The following is a 19,509-nucleotide window of genomic DNA, read 5'->3' as shown; positions in this document are numbered from 1 at the left end:
TTTTCTCATATCTAGTATTTCAGAGATAAACTTCAATTGTACTATCAACTTTCAGTGACACTACTCCATGCAGTTTGTAAAACACTACACTTGACCTGACTGACAAGGCTCTCCTCAGACTGTTTTTGGCTACAATTTCTTCACTTAATAACATACTTTCTTTCAGCATATCTTAAACATGTATATTACAAAGATTTATTCAATCATGATCTCTAAATTATGATGCTCAAAAAGAAAGGACAAAAGTATTGTGACTGCCAGCTCTTTAGCAGGGGGACTAAAGAAAGTTGCTACATGGCACAGGGTGCCAGGAAGCACTGTGAGGATAGACAAAGTAGCTATAGTATTCAACTCTAGAAATGGCTCCCAGACAAAGAAAGACCTTCCACAAACACAATCAGCTTCCAGTGAGGGTCCTTCAGCCTTTTCAGCTCTGCTGAGCAGTATGTTTTAGTAAGCTTCCTCTGCTCAAAGAGGACCTGGCACACCCCAGGCTGCTGACCTCAAAGCAGAGGTACTCACAGCAAAACACAATCTTACACTGGATTCTATTAGCTACAAATGCAAATAGCAAAGGGCATTCTGAAGGTCAAGCCTAAACAAGGGTAAAGGTCCAGTACTCCATAAAACAAAGCCTCAAAACACTGCTTTCTTCACAGTCATAATCCAGAATTCTTTTGCCTTTACTTCTTTGGTCCATAACCTCTGAGTTCATTATTTATTTCATGGTTTTGGCAATACAGTCTTCTTGTCCAATACTGACCTGGTGCTGGCCTCAGTTCCTCTTCCAATTAGAAGCTTCCTGACTACAGGTGTTTTCAGTCACCATCCCCAGAAACTAACAGAACTTTATTTCAGCAGTGGCCCATATACCCCAATATCCTTGGACATAATGAAATGGACAATGTATTCTGTTACCAAACTTTGTGAATTATAAAATCAAACCTCAAAATTTGAAACTCCATAAAATAAATATTTAATAGCTATTATTTACTACGTGCTAGGCATTAACATATATAGTGTTGAATCTTCACCTCAACCTATGAATTAAATTCGATTACTGTCCCTATTTTATGTTTTTTTTTTCTTGTTTTGTTTTGAGATTGGGTCTTATTATGTTGCTCAGGCTAATCCTGCACTCCTGGTCCGCAGTACATCTCCTACCTCAGCCTCCTAAATAGCTGGGTCTATAAAATGTGCCATCCCACCTGGCTTACCCACTTTTTAGAGAAAATAAAAGTGGCGCCATGAAAAACTAAGTGAAAATATGTCAGAATTAAGAAGTGTTAGAGGCTTTTCAACAGTGCTGGAGCAACTAGGGAAAAAACTGCCACCTAAGCTTTACAACTTATACAAAAATTAATTGAACATAGTAATTAAATCTAAAGCTAGAAGAACACAGAAGATAAAGTTTTCATTAACTAGAGTTAGGTGGGATGTTCTTAGACATTACTCCATAAGCAAAATCCATAAAACAAAAGGTAAATTTTATTTCATTAAAACTACAAAATTTTTGCTCTGTGAAAGACCCTGATAAAAGGATTTTTAAAAAGAGAAGCAACAGACTAGAAGAAAATACTTGCAAATTACATGTTAGACCAAAAAAACTATATCAAGAGTACATAATGAGGGCCAGGAATATAGTTCAGTGTCATAAGCACCTGCCTGGCAAGTGCAAGGTCCTGAGCTCAATTTCTAGTACCAAAAAAAAAAAAAGAAAAACATAATAGACTCACAAAACTAAAAAGAAAATAAACTCAGTTGTATTTAACCAAAGAAGGCATCGATATAAAGATGGAAAATAAGTACATGAAAATATGTTTGGCATCAATACTCATTATGAAAAGGCTATGACTCAGATAAAAAGGACATCAATACCAGCATGGCTGAGTAAACTAATTCTGACACTGGGAAAGATGTCAGCAAAAGCCTTCCTAGAGTAGGGAGGACTGGATGCAATTAAGACTTTACTAGGAAAGTAGGTCAAGAAAGAGTGCTTCAGGCAGAAGGAACTAGCTGCAAAGTCAGTGCAGTGGGAGGGCCCATCATAATAAGGATAAGGGGTAAGCATGGCCAGCTCCGCACTGCACGTAATATGTAATCACATCGTCCATCACTTCAGCAGCCTTGAACATGGCAGAAAGGAAGCTCTCAGAGTAAAAGCAGTTGTGGTCACAACTACACTCCTAGTATCTAGCACATTGTCTCTTAGACAGTCCTTGAACCTAGTATACTTTGTGATTTATAATTCTAATTCATGACTTTGCTGACATGAAACATTAAAATGCTACTCTCAGAATTCTGGAATAACTGAAAAGAACAGAAATGTAATTTTCACTGACACTATTCCTAAGAGTATCTTTTTGTTTTTGCAAGCACTGTACAACTAGCAAATTTTCATTCACGTTATGTAAAGAAATTCTGGCCAGGCATGATGGTACACTCTTAAATTACAGCACTTTGGAGGCTGAGGCAAGAGATTTGCTGTAATTTTGAGACTAGCATGAGCTACATAGTAAGTTCAAGGAGACCTTGCCCCAAGAGGTCAAATAAATACTCATAATTCATTTGTTGGTAAGGTACTATGCTTAGAGAACTAAAGTAACCTAAGGTTACTAGTTGAGTCCAAACCTTATGGATCCAAAAACTGATTTTTCTACGATGCCACAATTTGAAGATCCAGAGAGTCTAGGTCAAGGTCTCACTTGCCTTTGACCTTCCTTCATGGGCCTCTCTCCCAACACACTTCTCACTTCTTAGGTAAACCCAAAAATAATGCTAGCTAAAAATGCAGTATGAGAAGTCTGATATCTGAAAGAAAAATTTGAAATCTAAACCTGCAGCCACATCTACTACATGTGACACTGCCTATACTCACTTCTTTTCTTAAATCCTACTTTCAAATCATGTAACAAATTTGTTTTTCAACTACTTCTCCAAAGAGAATTCAAGGTCTTTGGGAACAAAGATTTTTGTCTTTTGCTCATTTCTCTTCCCTAAATATCTGAAAGAGTTCCATATATATCAATAAAATGAATGAAAAGTGAGGCCCTCCACAATGTGAATAACAGTCTCTCATTTTCATCTTATCTCAAGGTCCTTGCAACATACTTCCTTGGATTGCCACCCCTATCCATTTGTTCTTACTCTCATCTAGATTGAACTAGAACACACTTCTTTCAGAAGTCTTCACTGATCACTTCAGCCCCCATTATCCTCTCCTTACACTAAGTTTAACAGTATCAACCCTCTGTGCACATGTATGACATTCTCAAGTGTAGCCCTACCTTGTCTCTCTTTCTCTTTGTCTTTCTCTTTCTCTCTTTCTCGTCATCTCCTTCCCTCTCTCCCTTGCTCCCTCCCTCCCTCTGCTCTCCTGTTTTCTATTTATCTCACAATGCTTCTGTCCCAGTGTGTGGTATATAGCAAATCATCAACAAGTACTGATTTGATTCACTGACTTCTTTATGATAGAAAATGTCAAATCACAGTTCACATAAATGAAGAACTGTACTTGAATCATTCTGAGAACCAAAACATGACAGTGGTATGATATGTTAAAAACTATAGAGTTGGGTAGTATAGGTTAGAATCCAGGATTCATCATGTATGAACTCTTTGATTGTAATTAAGTTTTAAACTCCATGCCTCAGTTACCTCAGGGGCTCATTACAAATACTAAATAAGACACACACGCAAGTATTCATCCTACTACACAGAATAAACTCTTGCCAAATATTAGCTATTATGAATATTGACCTAGGTTTAAAAAATAGGCCTCTGTAAAAATAACTACATGGTTCCTTTTAGAGTGCTGAATATATTCTAAAACTGATTGTGGGGCTGGAGGTGTGGCTCAGTGGTAGAATGCTTGCCTAGCACATGGAAGGTTCTGGATTCAATCCTCAGCACCACTTATCGCAGAGAACATATGAATAGAAATGGATAACATACACAGTATCCAGAATGAACACAACAAAGGACAATCTTGTCTGACTACCAGAGCATATAACTTGCCCTCCTCTCAGAAAAGAAAGAAACTGGACAAAATAATTAAGATCTCACCCAGCATGGCGGCACATGCCTGTCATTATAGCTCCTCAGGAGATAGGATGGATCACCAGATCAAGGCAGATTGGGAAACACAGCAAGACTCTATTATCAAAATAAATTTTACAGAGATTTGGGGTATAGTTCAATTGTAGTACACTTGTCTAATATGTAGCGAGCTCTGGGTTCAATTCTAGTACCAAAAAAAATGTCATCAATTCCTAGAATTCTTTTCCATAGGCCAATGTAACAACAATAACAACAAAATACAACATTGTGATTGTTCTAGAAATTCCAAACAGTGATATATAGCCATCTTTTGCATAAGAAATGCAGAACAAAGAAAAAGGGAAAGAAAGGAATTATGTTCCACTTCATTTCCTACAATGTCTGATTAGTAAAACCTCTTAGAGAACTCAGCATGAGATATGAATCTGGCAGTGAACCTTACAACTTAAGTCTCTCTCTCTCTCTCTCTCTCTCTCTCTCTCTCTCTCTTTCTCTCTCTCTGTCTCTCTCTTTCTTTGTGTCTCTCTCGTCTCTGTCTCTGTCTCTCTCTGTCCCTCTCTCTCTCTTTCTCTCTCTGTCTCTGTCTCTCTGTCTCTCTCCGTCTCTGTCTGTCTGTCTGTCTCTCTCTCTCTCTCTCTCTCTCTCTCTCTCTCTCTGTCTCTCTCTCTCTGTCTCTCTCTGGAAGAACTTTATTAACTTCAACCAGATGTTCCATTAACCAACAAGCAGATGTTTAAAAAAATCCCAAACACTAAGTTCCATTAGACTCTGTTGTTCACATTGGAAAACCAAGTAAGTCTGAGTTAGGGATAAGTACTAAAAAGTTGGGAAATTATTCACAAAACAGTGAGGTGTTCACTCTGCTGGTTCCATGTGTCTGGGGCCAAGAAAAGAATATGAGTGGTTGTTTATCAGTTTCATCCCAAGAGTCAAGAGGGTGGAGTTGGAGAAGACTTTCTTATAAATTTAATTTACTGCTGAAATCTTTTCCACAAATCTGCATTATGTACTCTGCCTTGCAGACTAAAAACAATGAATTCTTTGTTTCTATGATTTGTCAACTCCAAGGTAAATCAGTTTGAATAAAAATTCTATTTCCAAGGACTTAACCACAAACTACTGTGAACCAGTAATTAACTTACTGACTGATGTAACAGCAAGCATCAGGGATAAAAGAATATCAAAGCCTAAGAAAAAGGCCAACATTTAAAAAGACTTTTTTGAGAAGATGGCTTTGAGAAAAAATACCTTTTCTAGATATAAATTGTGATGCTATCTAAATCCATTGTTAATTAAAGCTGAATTTAACTCCTTTCTGAAACTAGATAATAGATTATAATGAATGAATGAATCATTTCCTTTTAAAGGCTTATTTACAAGAACAGTTATTCTCTGGCAGAAAAGGCAGACCCCTGTGTTTAGCCCACCGTGGCAGCAACCTCCTGGAATATAGTGTGCAGTTCCAGAAATTCAAAACTGACTCTGCATTAGTTTTTGCCAAAGGCCACCCTTGGCTAGTATCCAAATTTTAGGGTACAATGTTTCAAAATAAGGCCAAATCCAATGCTGAACAATCATCTTTATTGTGTAGCATTGTCTTGCTTCTAAGAATCTTTTGTTACCAGAAAATTCTCATATATACTGGGAAAGCTCACATCCACATTTGGTTCTGATGAAGCAGACACTTACCTTCCCACTCATCAGCTGATGTTTCTGGGCCAATTTGTCTGCAACTGTTATTAACCATCACCAACCCACATAGCCAGTTGTGTGGGTCAGTTTATTTTCTAAATTGAGTAAGGAAGGGGCGGGTGACAATATCTTGTCTCCATCTAACATTTGCAAAGGGTAGAATATAAAAAAATCTTAAATGAAAACACAACTTTAATGCCAGAGTGAACTGATTTTTAATTGGCAGAATATGCCTCCTTCTCTCACCTCTATTCTCAAATATCAGAACAGTAAACAAGGGGTAACAAAGCCAGAACACCAAAGCTATCCCTATTTTATTCATTTCAAACAGGCATCTCGAATTTATGCACAAACTATATTCTCTGTTCTCTGTCTTCTGTCTTTTATCCACTGGCACGTAAAGATGGCTCTACAAAATACTATACTAAATCCCTACACATTTTTACTATCTCTTCCACCACTTTAGTTCAAACCACCATTAGCTCTTGCTGGGATTATTTCAACAATCTCCTAACTGATTTCTATGCTTCTACTCTTCACTACACCAACCGCAATACCTACTATGGTGCTAGACATACAGGAAATGTTCAATAAATACTTGTGCAACAAATGATCAATTATTTTAGGGAGCGATTATCTGGCAAACTGTGTTAGGTGCAAGGAGTAACAAAGACAAATAAAACATGATCCCTACCCTGGAAAGAATCATAGGAAGAACAGAGACTTTGAATAATTATAATACAATATGGTGAATTTAATCAAAGGTACTGGAAGTATAGAAGAATAGTCATCTGACTGTGTGGGTGCCATGCAGAAAACTGCCCATACAGAAGAAATTTGAACTGGAGCTTGAAGGATGCATAAATTTTTCAAACAGAAAAAGTATGAAGGGCCTGGCAGGCAAAGGGAATAGCACAGGAAAAGAATGGAGTTTTAATCAAAGAAGAGGTACAAGAATGAGGACTATTTCAGCAAACAGTAATTCAGTAAGCAGGAAGGGAGGATATACATGGGAAGGAGAAAAGCCTTAAGAAGTGGACTGTGGTCAGAACATAAATATTATATGCACAAAAAATCTGGCATTAGGAGCTGGGCATGGTGGTGATACACTTGTAATCTCAGTACTCTGGCAGCCTGAGACAAGAGGGTGGCAAATTCAAGCCTAGCCCAGGCAAATTTGCAACTTAGCAAGAGCCTGTCTCAAAACAAAAATTTTAAAAAGGACTAGAGGTGTAGCTCAGTGTGAGGGTCCTACATTTAATCCCTAGTACCACAAAAAGCAAAAAAGGAAGGAAAAATAAATGTGTATTAGGGGCTGGGCCTGTGGCTCAGTAGTACAGCACTTATGCTGAGGCCTTGAGATTGATCCTCAGTATCATCCTTCAAAAATAATGTAAATTTTTAAAATTTGGTATTAATTCTTAGTAAAAATAGTGGAACAACTGCATTTTCAAACTAATAGTGAAAGAGATTCATCCATTCAACAAGTATTTTCAGGATGTCTGATCTGAATTAGTTTTTTAGAAAACCCAAGCTTTAGAAAACCAGTTTTTTAGAAAACCACAAGGATGCTTTAGAGTAGCCATACATATTTGTGGGAAAAGGACAGGTAAAGAGAATCTCCCCTGCTGAGTTTCCAGAAAAAAGCAGTTGTGAAGACACCTTAAGTTTAGCACAGAGAAAGTAATTTTCAGATTTGTAACCTCCAGAGCTGAAAGGGTATGAGCCTGTATTGTCTTAATCCACTAAATTTGCTATAATTTGTCATGGTAACTTGAAAACATGTAAGATATGCATATTATCACAAACACACACACACACGGTGATATGATAGAGTACTCTTCTGCACATTCTTTTTCTTCCCCTGTCTGGGGAAATTTTCCATATTAGTACATAGTATTCTATCTTAAACAATAAAATAATTATTTAATCATTTCACAGTGATGAAACCTTAGATTGTACCCAGTCATTTTTTTCTTACCAATAATATTACATAGATCATCCTTGTACACACATCTTTTTTTTTAAACCAGGGATCAAACTCATGACCTCATGCTTGCCAGACAGGCATTTACACCATTGAGCTAAATATATAGATTTCAGGGGTCAAATGTATGTTCATTTTTTATTTTGACTCACAGCATCAAACTCCTTCAATTATGGCTATGCTTCTTTCTACTATGGCAATGCAAAAATGCAACTCATTTGAGTTTTGACTTTACCCTTCTCTCACAGGATGAGCCTGGGCAAGTGGTAACTGGCTAGATAATTACCCATTATTCATCCCCTATCACAGGACAGCTTTCCCATGAAATATCTGCAAGAAACTGCTCCTATGGTTAATCTTCTCCAGGTGTCTACTAAAAACCACCTTCTCACTGTAGGCAGCTCTTGCCTTGGGAGCAATACCAGGATTGCTTAGCAAATGAAGGCCTGGAACACCTTCCAGCAAGTTCTCCTAGGTTTTTATTTCGCTCAGCCTATACTTAGCTGTATTTAGATAAAATTATAACTACTAAGGCCTTGTCTTTAGTTATTTGTTTTGTTTTGTTTTGCTTTGTTTCTAACTTGGCTATAAACAACAAGAACTTGCTAAAAGATTCTGACAGTTTACAAAAACAGACATCATCAGTGCCATAGGCTACTTATTACTGAGGCATATTGGGTTGTCATAGGCAACCCAGGTAGCTGAATCCATTTTGAGAATGGACTTATCCACAAATGTCTGTTGTGTTTACAGTCCTTCATTCTACCAGCTGAGCTACTGAAGGGTGCACACAATGGACTTACCATATCCAAGAGTTCATTTATCATATGCTTACCAATCCTGAGTCTATTTCCTTCAAAAAATTTTTTTGCTCTTTAGGTTAACTAATCCTCTTTTAATTACCCAGGATTACTTTGTTTATTGCTACTACTTCACTTTCATCACTAGTAGGTCTAATACTGGTCTATCTCACTACTGCTTTTTCTTCTCTAATCAGGCATTTTCCAACCTCCAAGAGAAACAAAAAAGGTGATTTAATCAACTTACGTGGGTCAGAAAAGTTGCCAAAAGAGACTGAAAGCCAGTGCTGGAGCCAGCTATTTCTAGACCTGAGCATCTGTAAGAAAATCAGCAGCATGAACACAAAGTACTGCAAAGAAACTGCAGTTGTCTTTGGCGTCATCTTGGCTCTTGACTTTTTTGTCTACCTTCATTCACTAGCTCTTTATTTGTTAAAATTGTAGGAGATATTTATATACTTGCTGAGATTTAATGTGTGCATACTTTCCTCAAATTACGCTCTATCCAATGCAAGAAAGATTCACCTATAGATCATCCTTTTCCACAGTCTCCTGTACTTGAATATTTCAGTTTTTTATCTACTGCTCCATTAACAGAATTTGGCTGCAACTACAATGACCCTGGGGAATGGCTTCCAAAAACTTGAAGCCAACATCTTTTTTACTTGAAATGTTCAAGCCACAAAATGTTCTCTAACTCTTCTATGTGTTCCACCACTGTGATGATGATGCTTTATGGTGGAGAAGAAACCATTTAGGAACACAGAGCTATCAAAAGCACAGAGCTAAAAAGTCACTTGATCTGGTCCTCCTGCCTTTCATGAGGATCACATTAAGAACCTCAGAATGCTTAAGCCCTAATGTAGAGGCAATGGGTTGCCTCATACTGTGAGTCACGAAGGTTCCTCGATCTACACAAAAGTTAATTCCGGGGCTGGGGATTTAGCTCAGTGGCATAAGCACCTGCCTTGTAAGCAGGCAGTCGTGAGTTCGATCCCTGGTACCGATAAAAAGGAAAAAGACAAAAAAAAAAAAAGTTAATTCCAACCTTCCCCCACAAAACTGCTTGTCTCCAGAATTTCCCATTTCAGAGAAGGGCCCCACCATCCATTTAGAAATCAGAGCTCTCCTTGATATGAGTCTCTCTCACATCAGATATCCAATTCATCAGCAAATCACACTGACATAAACTCCTAACAATTCCTTTACTACAATTTTTCCCATCTCTACCCTCAACAAGGCCATCATCACCTCTCACATGAAGTACTGCAACTATCTGGTCTCCCTTCATTCATTCTTGTCCCTCTCAACTTTGTCCTCCACTGTCCAGCCACAATAAGTACAAAATAAAGCACATCCCCTGAATCTTGCTATCTTTAACCCTTAATGAGTATATACCCCATCTCTAGCATGGTCCACAGGCTCTGAGCTCTCAAACAACAACACAACACCTTGCAATCACAGTGGTGCACTTTTTAGTTCTTTGCTCTGCAACCTCTAACTTTTCACACACACTGTGTCCTCTATGTAGTATGTTCTTCCCTGTTCCCACACATCTGTGAGTAGTCAGTACTTATTATCATTCAGTTCTGAAATTAAATATTATCTCTTCTAAGAAAGTTTCCTCAACCACTCTATCAAAAGGTCTTCTGTTATTCTCTTTATCCATCCTTGTTTATTTCTCTAACAATTTTTAATCAAAACTTACTATTACCTTGTCTGCTTACTTGCTTTCTTGCCTGCCTCTGGAATACAAATATTCTGAAGCAAAGATCATGTGAATCGTATTTAGTACACTATGTCAGCACCTGGTACCTAGCACCAAGGACTTGAGTTCTGATTGAGCATAACACATTATCCCTTTCCCTTGAACTGCCCCGGTAACCTGGCTAAGGTTTTTGATACAGCCTTTTTATAAAGTTCTTACTATGTGTGGCAGGTATTTGTGTTTTTAACCTGGTAGCATTGATAACTGCACTTCCCAACCTCCTCTAAAGACATACATGGCCAGGAGCTTTGCTTTTGCCAATGTAAAATGAGAAATAATGTGAGTTAATGGAGTATTATTATGCAACAAAGGAAGATAAATTTGAGTCATTTGTAAGAAAATGGATGCATCTTGAGACCATGTATAGTGAAATAAATCAGACCACACAAGCTTATATATCATATGGCTTTTCTTATATGGGAAGCCCAAAGTATAAACAATTGAAAGAGTAAAACAAAAGATAAATAATACATAATAGGATAATAGAAGACATGTCTTTTGCAAATACAAAGGGAACCAAAAGATGGAGAGAATGGGGCAGGAGAGAGAAAAGAAAAATAAAACAATTAAGATGTGTCATACACATGTACCAGTTCACCACAATGAACTTATTATGTCCTGCAACAATGAACTAAAAACATCTTTAAAAGAGAAATGATGTGTACTATTTCCAGTAGAAGTTTGACAAGCCATTGAGAAAACACTACCTGCCCCAGTGATCAAGAAAACCTGAGTGGAAACGGAGTTTCCATCATCTTCAGTCCCTAAGATCTATGGTGACCAGACAACAGAGCCAGTCCTTCAGGAGCATATATTATGTCCATGAAATAAACTCTTGTTACAAACTATGGATATTTTGATGGTTACTTGATAGCACACAATAATGTAGACCACCCTCACCCATCCAATTTATCACTGATTGGTAGCATTTGATTTTTATCAAATGTTTTTCTGCATCTAAGATGATCATGTGGTTTTTGTGTTTGGTTCTATTAATGTAGAATATTACATTTATATATTTCTGCATGTTGAACGTGATGAACTTGGATGAATCCTACTTCATTAGGTTGTATAATCTTCTTGAGGACTTGCTGCATTCTGTGTGCCACTGTGTCAATGAGGATTTTTATATGTATGTTCATTAAGGAGACTGGCCTATAGTTCTCTTTTTTAATTGGATCCTTTTCTTTTTTGGTATCAGGTCACTGCTTGCTTCCATAAATCAGTTTGGGAATACTACTTTCCTTTAAATTTCATTAAAGAGTTTGAAGACTGTTGTTTAGATTAGATCTTCTCTAAATTTCTTATAGAATTTAGCAGTGAATCCATCAGAAGCTGGGCTTTCCTTGGTAAGTAGTTTTTAATTACTTCCTCAATTTCATTGACTGATATTGGGTTGCTCAGGATTTTTTGTATTTCCTTGACTCAGCTTTCAAAATTTTGTGTATCAAAGAATGTGTCTAGTTTTTCTGCATTTTCCATCTTATTACAGTACAGGTTCTTAAAGAAGGCACTAATGATCTGAGGTACAAAAAATTTCTGTAAGATCTATTGTGATGTTGCCCTTTTCTTTCCTAATTGCATGGATTTGAGTCTTTTCTTTCCTGCTTTTTTCTTTCTTTCTTTCTTTTTTTTTTTTTTGCTGGGGGCTAAGATTAGCTAAGGGTTTGTCTATTTTATTTAATCTTTCAAAGAACCAACTCTTCAATTCATTGATCCTTGTATTGCTTTCTTAGTCTCAATTGTACTAATTTCTACTCTGATCTTTCTAATTTTCTCCCTTTTACACATTTTGGGTTTAACTTTTTCTTTTTCTAAAAGGTAAAGATCCAACATTGTTATTTATTTGGCCTCACTCTATTTTTCTGATGTAGGAATTCACTGCTATAAGGTTCCCTCGTAGAACTGCTTCCACTGGGTCTCACAAGTTCCAGTATGTGGTACTGGCATTATCATTTAATCACAAAAACTGCCTAATTTCTTCTTTAATTTCATCTATAACCCACTGGTTGTTCAGGAGGGTGTTATTTTTTTTCCACGTGTTTATGCAGTTGTTGTGATTTCTTCTGCCATTTATTTCCAATTTTGTTATACTGTGACAATGTGCAAGGGATAATTTCAATTTCTTTGCATTTATCACAGCATGTTCTGTGAGCTACTATGTGGTCTATTCTGGAGAAAGTTCATGGGCAGCACAGAAAAATGTGTATTCTGTTGTTGTGGGGTGGAGCGCTCTGTAGATATCTACTAGGTCCATTTACATCAATCATTATAAAAAGCTCACAGAAGATAAAATACACAATGAATTAACCATTGTTACTCTATTACCTTGTTTTGAAATTTTGTATTATTGTTTTTATTGCTTTTTTTCTTTTAAATAAAAAGGGGCATAGCTCAACAGCACAGTACATGGCTGGTAAGCGCAAGGTCCTGAGTTTGATTCCCAGTACCCCAAAAATAAAATAAAAGCAAATCAAATAAAAATGTTTAAAAACATACAGAAAATTGGAATAGAAGCTCTTCATCTCAATCTAATAAAAGCTATCTATGACAAAGCAACAGCCAACATCATACTAAATGGTCAAAATTTGAAAGCATTTACTCTAAAATCAGGTACAAGACAAGGATGTCCACAATCATGAATTCTATCTAATACAGTTCTGAAAACATTAGAGCAATTACATAAGAGAAAGTAATAAAAGGAATGAGGATAGGAAAAGAAGCTAAATTATCATTACTTGTGGATAACATGATATTTTACATAGCAGTCCACAAAAACTCAATCAAAAGACTCCGAGAATACCCAAATTGAGTACTATGGAAGAACACAAAGTCAACATTCAAAAATCAAAAGCATGCCTATATATAAATAACAATTCAATGAAAGAGAAATCAAGGAAACAGTATCTTTCACAAGAGCATTAATAAAAATGAAATAATCAATCTAACAAAGAAACTGAAAGATGTAATCACTGAAAACTACAGTACTCTAAAAATGGAAATCAAAGGGGATACTAAAACATGGAATGAAATCCCCATTCTTGGATAGGCAGAATCAACATAGTGAAAATGGCCACACTTCTAAAACTCATACAGATCCAGTGCAATCCCAATCAAAAGATCAATAGCATACCTCACACAACTAGAGAAAACAATCTTAAAATTAATTTGAACCAGACAAGACCTACAATAGGAAAAGCAGTACTAAAAGATAAAATAGGTAAAACTTTTGCAGATGGAGGTATAAAGATTTTATCATCAAAACCCTAATACACAAGGAATATTACAAAGAATGAACAATTGGGATCTCATCATATTAAAAAGCTTTTGCACAGCAAAAGAAATCACCAAAAGAGTGAAAAGATAACCAATTCAGCATAAAATATTTTTCACCAACTATTCCTCAAGCTAAGACTAATATCCTAATATATATAAAGAAATCAGATCCTTAAAATTTTAGACTCAATCCAAAAATGGGCATCTGAAATGAATCAACACTTTCCAGATGAAGTATAAGAAACAAAAGAACTGCTATCTAATCTATATAGAGAACTCAAAATAATCAGACTCCCCAATTTAGAGACTGAATTCAAAAATGGCCACCTGAAATGAATAGGCACTTCTCAGATAAAGAAGTACAAACAGCAAACAAATATATTAAAAAGCTCAATATCACTGAGCATTGAAGAGATGTAAATTAAAACAACACTGAGATTCCATCTCATTGATTCTTGATTCATTTTTTGTCATATTCTCCTCCCAGAAAGAATGGCTCTTATCAATAACAAATGCTGGTGGGGCTGTAGGGGATAAGGAACCTTCTCCATTGTTGGTAGGAATATAGACTAGTGCAACCACTGTGGAAATGAGTATGGAAATTCCATCAAAATCTAAGATTAGAGGTCCCTTTTGACCCAACCATTCCCCCCCTGGATATCTTCCAAAAAGAATTAAAAGCATCATACCACAGTGATATATGCACTCCTATGTTTATAGTGGCACAGTTTGTGTATCTCTTTTTCTTTTCTTTTCTTTTTTTTTTTTTTTTTTTTTTTTTTTTTGGTGCTGGGGATGGAACTCATGGCTGCGCACTTGCAAGGCAGGTGCTTTTGCAGCTGAGCTAAATCCCCAGTCCCTAGTGGCACAGTTTGTAATAGCTAAATCTTGGAAACAGACCAAATGCCAATCAAGTGATGAATCAATAAACATATGCTTTTTTATACAATGCAGTACTATTCAGCCATAAAGAAAAATAAATTTGAGGCTTTTGTAGGTAAATGATGAAACCAGAGACAATACACATAAGTGAAAAAGTCAGACACACATTCTTTCTCTGGTGTGAGAAACTGAAAGTGTAAATGAGGATCAAAATTATAAGAAGATACTGTAAAAGAGGAAGAAAATGTTCAAATGACAATGGAATGAGGAAGTGGGGAGGCGGAAAGGAAAGGAAAAGAAAAAGGACAAAAAAAAGGCAAAAATTGAAATAAAGCTTTGGTAAAAAGGGAGAAGAGGAAGGGAGGAGAATATGACAAAAAAAGAATCAAGATATATCACGTCCAGACACTAATTCCCTATGAGAAATGTGATTATGTATAACTAAAATGTACCAATAAAATTAATCAATTTTTAAAAAAGAATTGGGAGATGGTTCTCACCCAACCTTAATGGCTTTGTGCTTTGGTCTCCCTATCTGTACCATAAGGGTACTCTCCAGGATTAGGACTGTTGTGCTTATCTTTAAAATACCAATTGACAGTAGGACGTGGCCAAAGTCCTAAAGCTACCTCAGTATCAGTAAGCTACTGACAAAGTAGTCAGAAAGCTCGGCCTTCACCAGCAGGAGCTTCCCTCATAACCTGCCTTACTGACCCCCGGAGCTCCTAGACATCTGATAGGGGTGTGCTTTTTTCTGGCTGTAGCCCCCATCCTAGGTCCCACTCTGAGCTCCACAAACACATGAGGTATGCAGTTGTAGTGCTCCACTCCAGCACTTCCTCACTGATATCTGTCCCCCCCCACCCCGCCCAGTCTTGATACCCATGGGGGCCTGGCTCCAAAGCCTCCACAACAGATACCAAAATTCACCAAAGCTCAAGGCCCTTCTAATAAAGTAGCATAGAACTTACATGTAACCTATTCATATCCCTCTGCATACTTTAAAACATTTCTGGATGATTTAAAACATCCAATACTATGTAAAAGTTATGTAAGGGGCTAGTGTTTAGAGACAGTAACAGGAAAAAAAGTCTATTCATGTTCAATACAGACATTTTTTTTAAAAAAAATACTTTCAATGCCAGGCATGGTGGTGCATCCCTATAATCCCAACACTCAGGAGGCTGAGGCAGGAGAATTCCCAAGAGTTTGAAAACAGCCTGAGTTACATAGTGAGTTCAAGGCTAGTCTGAACTACACAGCAAGACTCCACCTCAAAACATAAACAAAGAAAAAAAGCCAATCCATTGTTAGTGGAATTTGTAGGCATGAAACCTGGAGATATAAGAGTCAACTATATTATACTATCTAACTAGAGTATCAAGCGGGATCAACTTGGGCATTCATATTATGTAGCCCCTTGAGTGGATTATCTTATGAGTTTCACCAAGAGGCTTTGAAAGGTGCAGTAAAGGACCATTCAAAAGTTATTTCATCACAATACACTCTATCTTAGCAATGAAAACATTTTTAAACATAATTACCAGGCACTCATGTTTAACAAAAACACCTTTAGCTCCTTAATGTTATCTAATGCCAAATCATTTGTCTATTTCTGATTTACTGAACCAGGATCCAACAAGAACCTCATACTGCACTTCGTTGTGACTTCTTATTAATCTATCTTATAATAATTGGCCCTTCCTTTCTCTCTCTACTATCAATTTGGCTGAAGAATAATGGATATTTCTTAGAGAAAGTGGGTCATTATTCCTAGAGAATGTACTATATTTTGGATTTAACTGACTATATCCTTATTATTTAAATCATTTTTCTGACCCTCATTTTTCCTGTAAAGTAATAACAATTCTAAAGACTTGAAACAAAAAAATTAAGATATGTAAAAAAAATTAATATATGTTATATACATGTACCAACTTCCCACAAAGAACGTACATATTATATACTACATATATGTACTAATAAAATAAAATAAAATTTTGAAAAACAAAGACTTGAAACAATAAAAAAGCCACTAAAACTAGAAGTTCAATTTGACCCAGGTTTTCTTCTTAATGTCTTCCTAAAATAATTAAAAGTATAATACCACAGTGATATAGCACATCCATGCTTATAGGAGCATAACTTACCACAGTTAAATCATTGAAACAGTCCAAATACCCATTAATGGATAAATGGATAAAGAATGTGGTTTTTATATACAATGGAGTACTTTGCTACAAAGAAGGATCAACTTGAGACATGTTTAGGTAAATGGATGCACCTTGAGACCATAATTTTAAAAGTGAAATAAATAGGACACATATGCTCAAATATCTCATAGTTTCTCTGGTATGAGAATCTGTATGCATAAATAAGGAGCAAGACAATTGATAAATATTGAGAAATAGGAAGAAAATATTCAAATGGGAAGAGGAAAAATGGAGGGTGGAGGGGGAAAGGAAGGGAAAACAATAAAAATGTCAGTAGAGGGCTGGGGATTTAGCTCAGCGGCATAAGTGCCTGCCTTGCAAGCGTGGGGTTGTGAGTTCGATCTCCGGTACTACTAAAAAGAAATAAATAAGTAACAGTAGAAAAGAAAAAGCAGAAACAGAAGAAGAGAAAGACTGAAGGGAGGATAGGGCAATAGAGGGAAAAGAATCCAAATTTATCATGTACAGGTACAAATTTCCATGATAAATGGGATCATTATGTATACAAAAGAGTATTAATAAAACTAATTTTAAAATATATAAAATAAAAAAACATACTTTTAAGTGCCATAAACTGTTTTTCCCTTCAATCCCAATAGTGGGATTGAATTCAGGGCATTCTCACTATATCTCCAGCCCTTTTGCTTTTATTTTTCACTGTGAAAAGAGGTCTTGTTAAGTCACTAAGTTGACCAGGCCAGGCTCCAACTTGCAACCTTTCTACTTCAGACTCCCAGAATATGGAATTACAACACATACCATTGTGCTTGGCTGTGCCAAAGCCTTTTACCCATGCATACTATGTCCACCCCAGTATACACAGCTCTTAATTCTGAGTGAATATTGAAACTTCACCATTCATGACTTTAACAAAGTCAGGATTCTTACAATTCTTACAAAGTCTTCTTACTAGACTTTTGGGAGAAAAGTCTTATATACTAATCACCCTATAAATGTATGTGATTGGTCACAAGTGTATCGTGAAAGGCAAGAAGCAATGTAAAATGTAACATAATTATGCTGGAAGAGTAGCACATGTCAACTGTCACTGAATACTTATCAGTGATGTACTATGCCAAATGGCAAGGGATATACAATGATAAATCAAAACTAATTCTCTACCAGGGAAAAGGGAGAAATATTCACAAATACAGCTAACAAAATAGATGGCTGTAAGTGTGATATAAACAACACAACTGACCACTAACTGCCAAAGGGCTAATTTAAATTGAGAAATCCTGCTAAAGATAGTGACACTGGGGTCTGACTTGGAAAGATTCCAAATAAATTGTAGAATAAGAAAACCAATTCCATAAATATGCTCTGCAAGCCTGATATAAACCAGGCTCTAGGCTTCAAATTATGCAGTGCTATAAAAGCTTTTAAAACACAGCTCTTGTCTTCCAAGAACGCCCAATGTAGTTGTGAAGATGAATATACAAATATCTACAATATCAAATGTCCTACAAGGGGCTGGGGATACAGCTCAGTGGCAAAGTACCTGCCTGGCAAGTGCAAGGTGCTGAGTTCAATTTCCAATAAAAAAAAGTCCTACAAAGAGCATGACATGTAGACTACCCCAAAGGAATTCAAATAAGGAAGAAATGACATGCAAATGAGGAAATTTGGGAGGAATGCAAGGAAAAGGTAAGATCTGAGGCGGGCCTATGAGAGCAGAGGACTTCAACAGAGACAATAAAAGCAAGAGCATTCTAAGAGAAAAGAATGGCCAGAACAAAGAGGAATGAAAAGAAGCATAAGTTTATGAAATCCAAGTAAGTTTAAAAGCAAAGGATAAAGTTGGAGATATTAGGAGCACAGGTCACAAAAGACTGGCCCGTCAAGCCGAACACTCTTTTCCTGAAGCTGGCAGTGTGGGAAGCCACTGAATGTTTCTAAATAAGAAGTGGCATCATCAGTGGTGTTTTGTCTTGGGACAGTTCCTCTGTGATCAGTATAGAAACAAGTAAAGGGAGAGGAGATAGTTGGGGTTTAGTGTTTTCTCAAATGAAAAGTAACAAGACTTTGAAATGCAGGGAAAGGGATGAGAGAAAGGAGGAAATAAATGCAAAGGATACTGCTAGAAGCCAGGAGTAGTGACACATGCCTGTACGTCTAGCATTTTGGGAAGCTGAGGCAAAAGGATCACAAGTTTAAACCCAACTTGGACAAGGGGTTGGGAACGTAGCTCAGTATAAAGTTTTGATCCAAGGTCTTCAACCCCCAGTATGTTTTTTCAAACCCTCAGTACTGAAAAGAATAAAACAGATGCTACTAAAGTACACCTACCAGATTTGGCCGTTTATTAGATGTCAGGGAATGAGAAGAAAGGGAAGGAGGGAAAGAGGTATACATGGAGGGAGGAAGGGAGATAAGGGAAATGAGCAGAAGGGCTGGCTTTGAGGTCTAGCTGACTGGCATGCTAGCAATACCATAAATGAAAATAAGGATGTCAGTGAGATATGGTAAAATGCTGAGCTTGGTTTGCAAAGCAAAAACAAAGGAAATGACTAAATGTCAGTAGGAATCTAATCATTAAACCCAGGTGTAAACAAACCCTGTTACATATGTTATGTTGAAAGTTCTCATGGTGTTTTCTTTTCAACAGCCTGGTAAGAACTATAAAGCTATAAACACCACATATCACAATGAACCCCAGTAATATGTGTGATTAATGTGTTATTCCAAAAGAAAAGGAGTAAAAGAACTAGAAACCAAAGAAACAGGTCCTGGTAAGATATTGAGGAGTATTTATAAGGCTGGGTTTGCAAATGACTCCATACATTTTAATAACAGAGTCAAAACAGGTTCCCCATAAGACCAGTAGTTTTT

At 36.7% G+C, this 19,509-nt stretch overlaps 1 protein-coding gene across 13 annotated transcripts in view; it reads right to left on the bottom strand.

Moving 5' to 3' along the window:
• Ophn1 (oligophrenin 1) overlaps nucleotides 1-19,509 on the bottom strand; it is a 514,511-nt gene that overhangs the window by 432,948 nt on the left and 62,054 nt on the right. For 2 of the 13 annotated variants that reach the window (XM_063245540.1, XM_063245539.1), the window contains exon 2: nucleotides 8,786-8,855. In XM_063245540.1, the coding sequence (XP_063101610.1) occupies nucleotides 8,786-8,855 (70 nt within the window). 13 annotated transcript variants of the gene reach the window in all.

The sequence above is a fragment of the Cavia porcellus genome, unplaced genomic scaffold (assembly GCF_034190915.1).
Source record: "Cavia porcellus strain 051 isolate PalLab524CR breed Dunkin Hartley unplaced genomic scaffold, mCavPor4.1 scaffold_3, whole genome shotgun sequence".
NCBI classification, from domain to species: Eukaryota; Metazoa; Chordata; class Mammalia; order Rodentia; family Caviidae; genus Cavia; species Cavia porcellus.
This window is presented reverse-complemented; position numbering and strand designations above follow the sequence as displayed.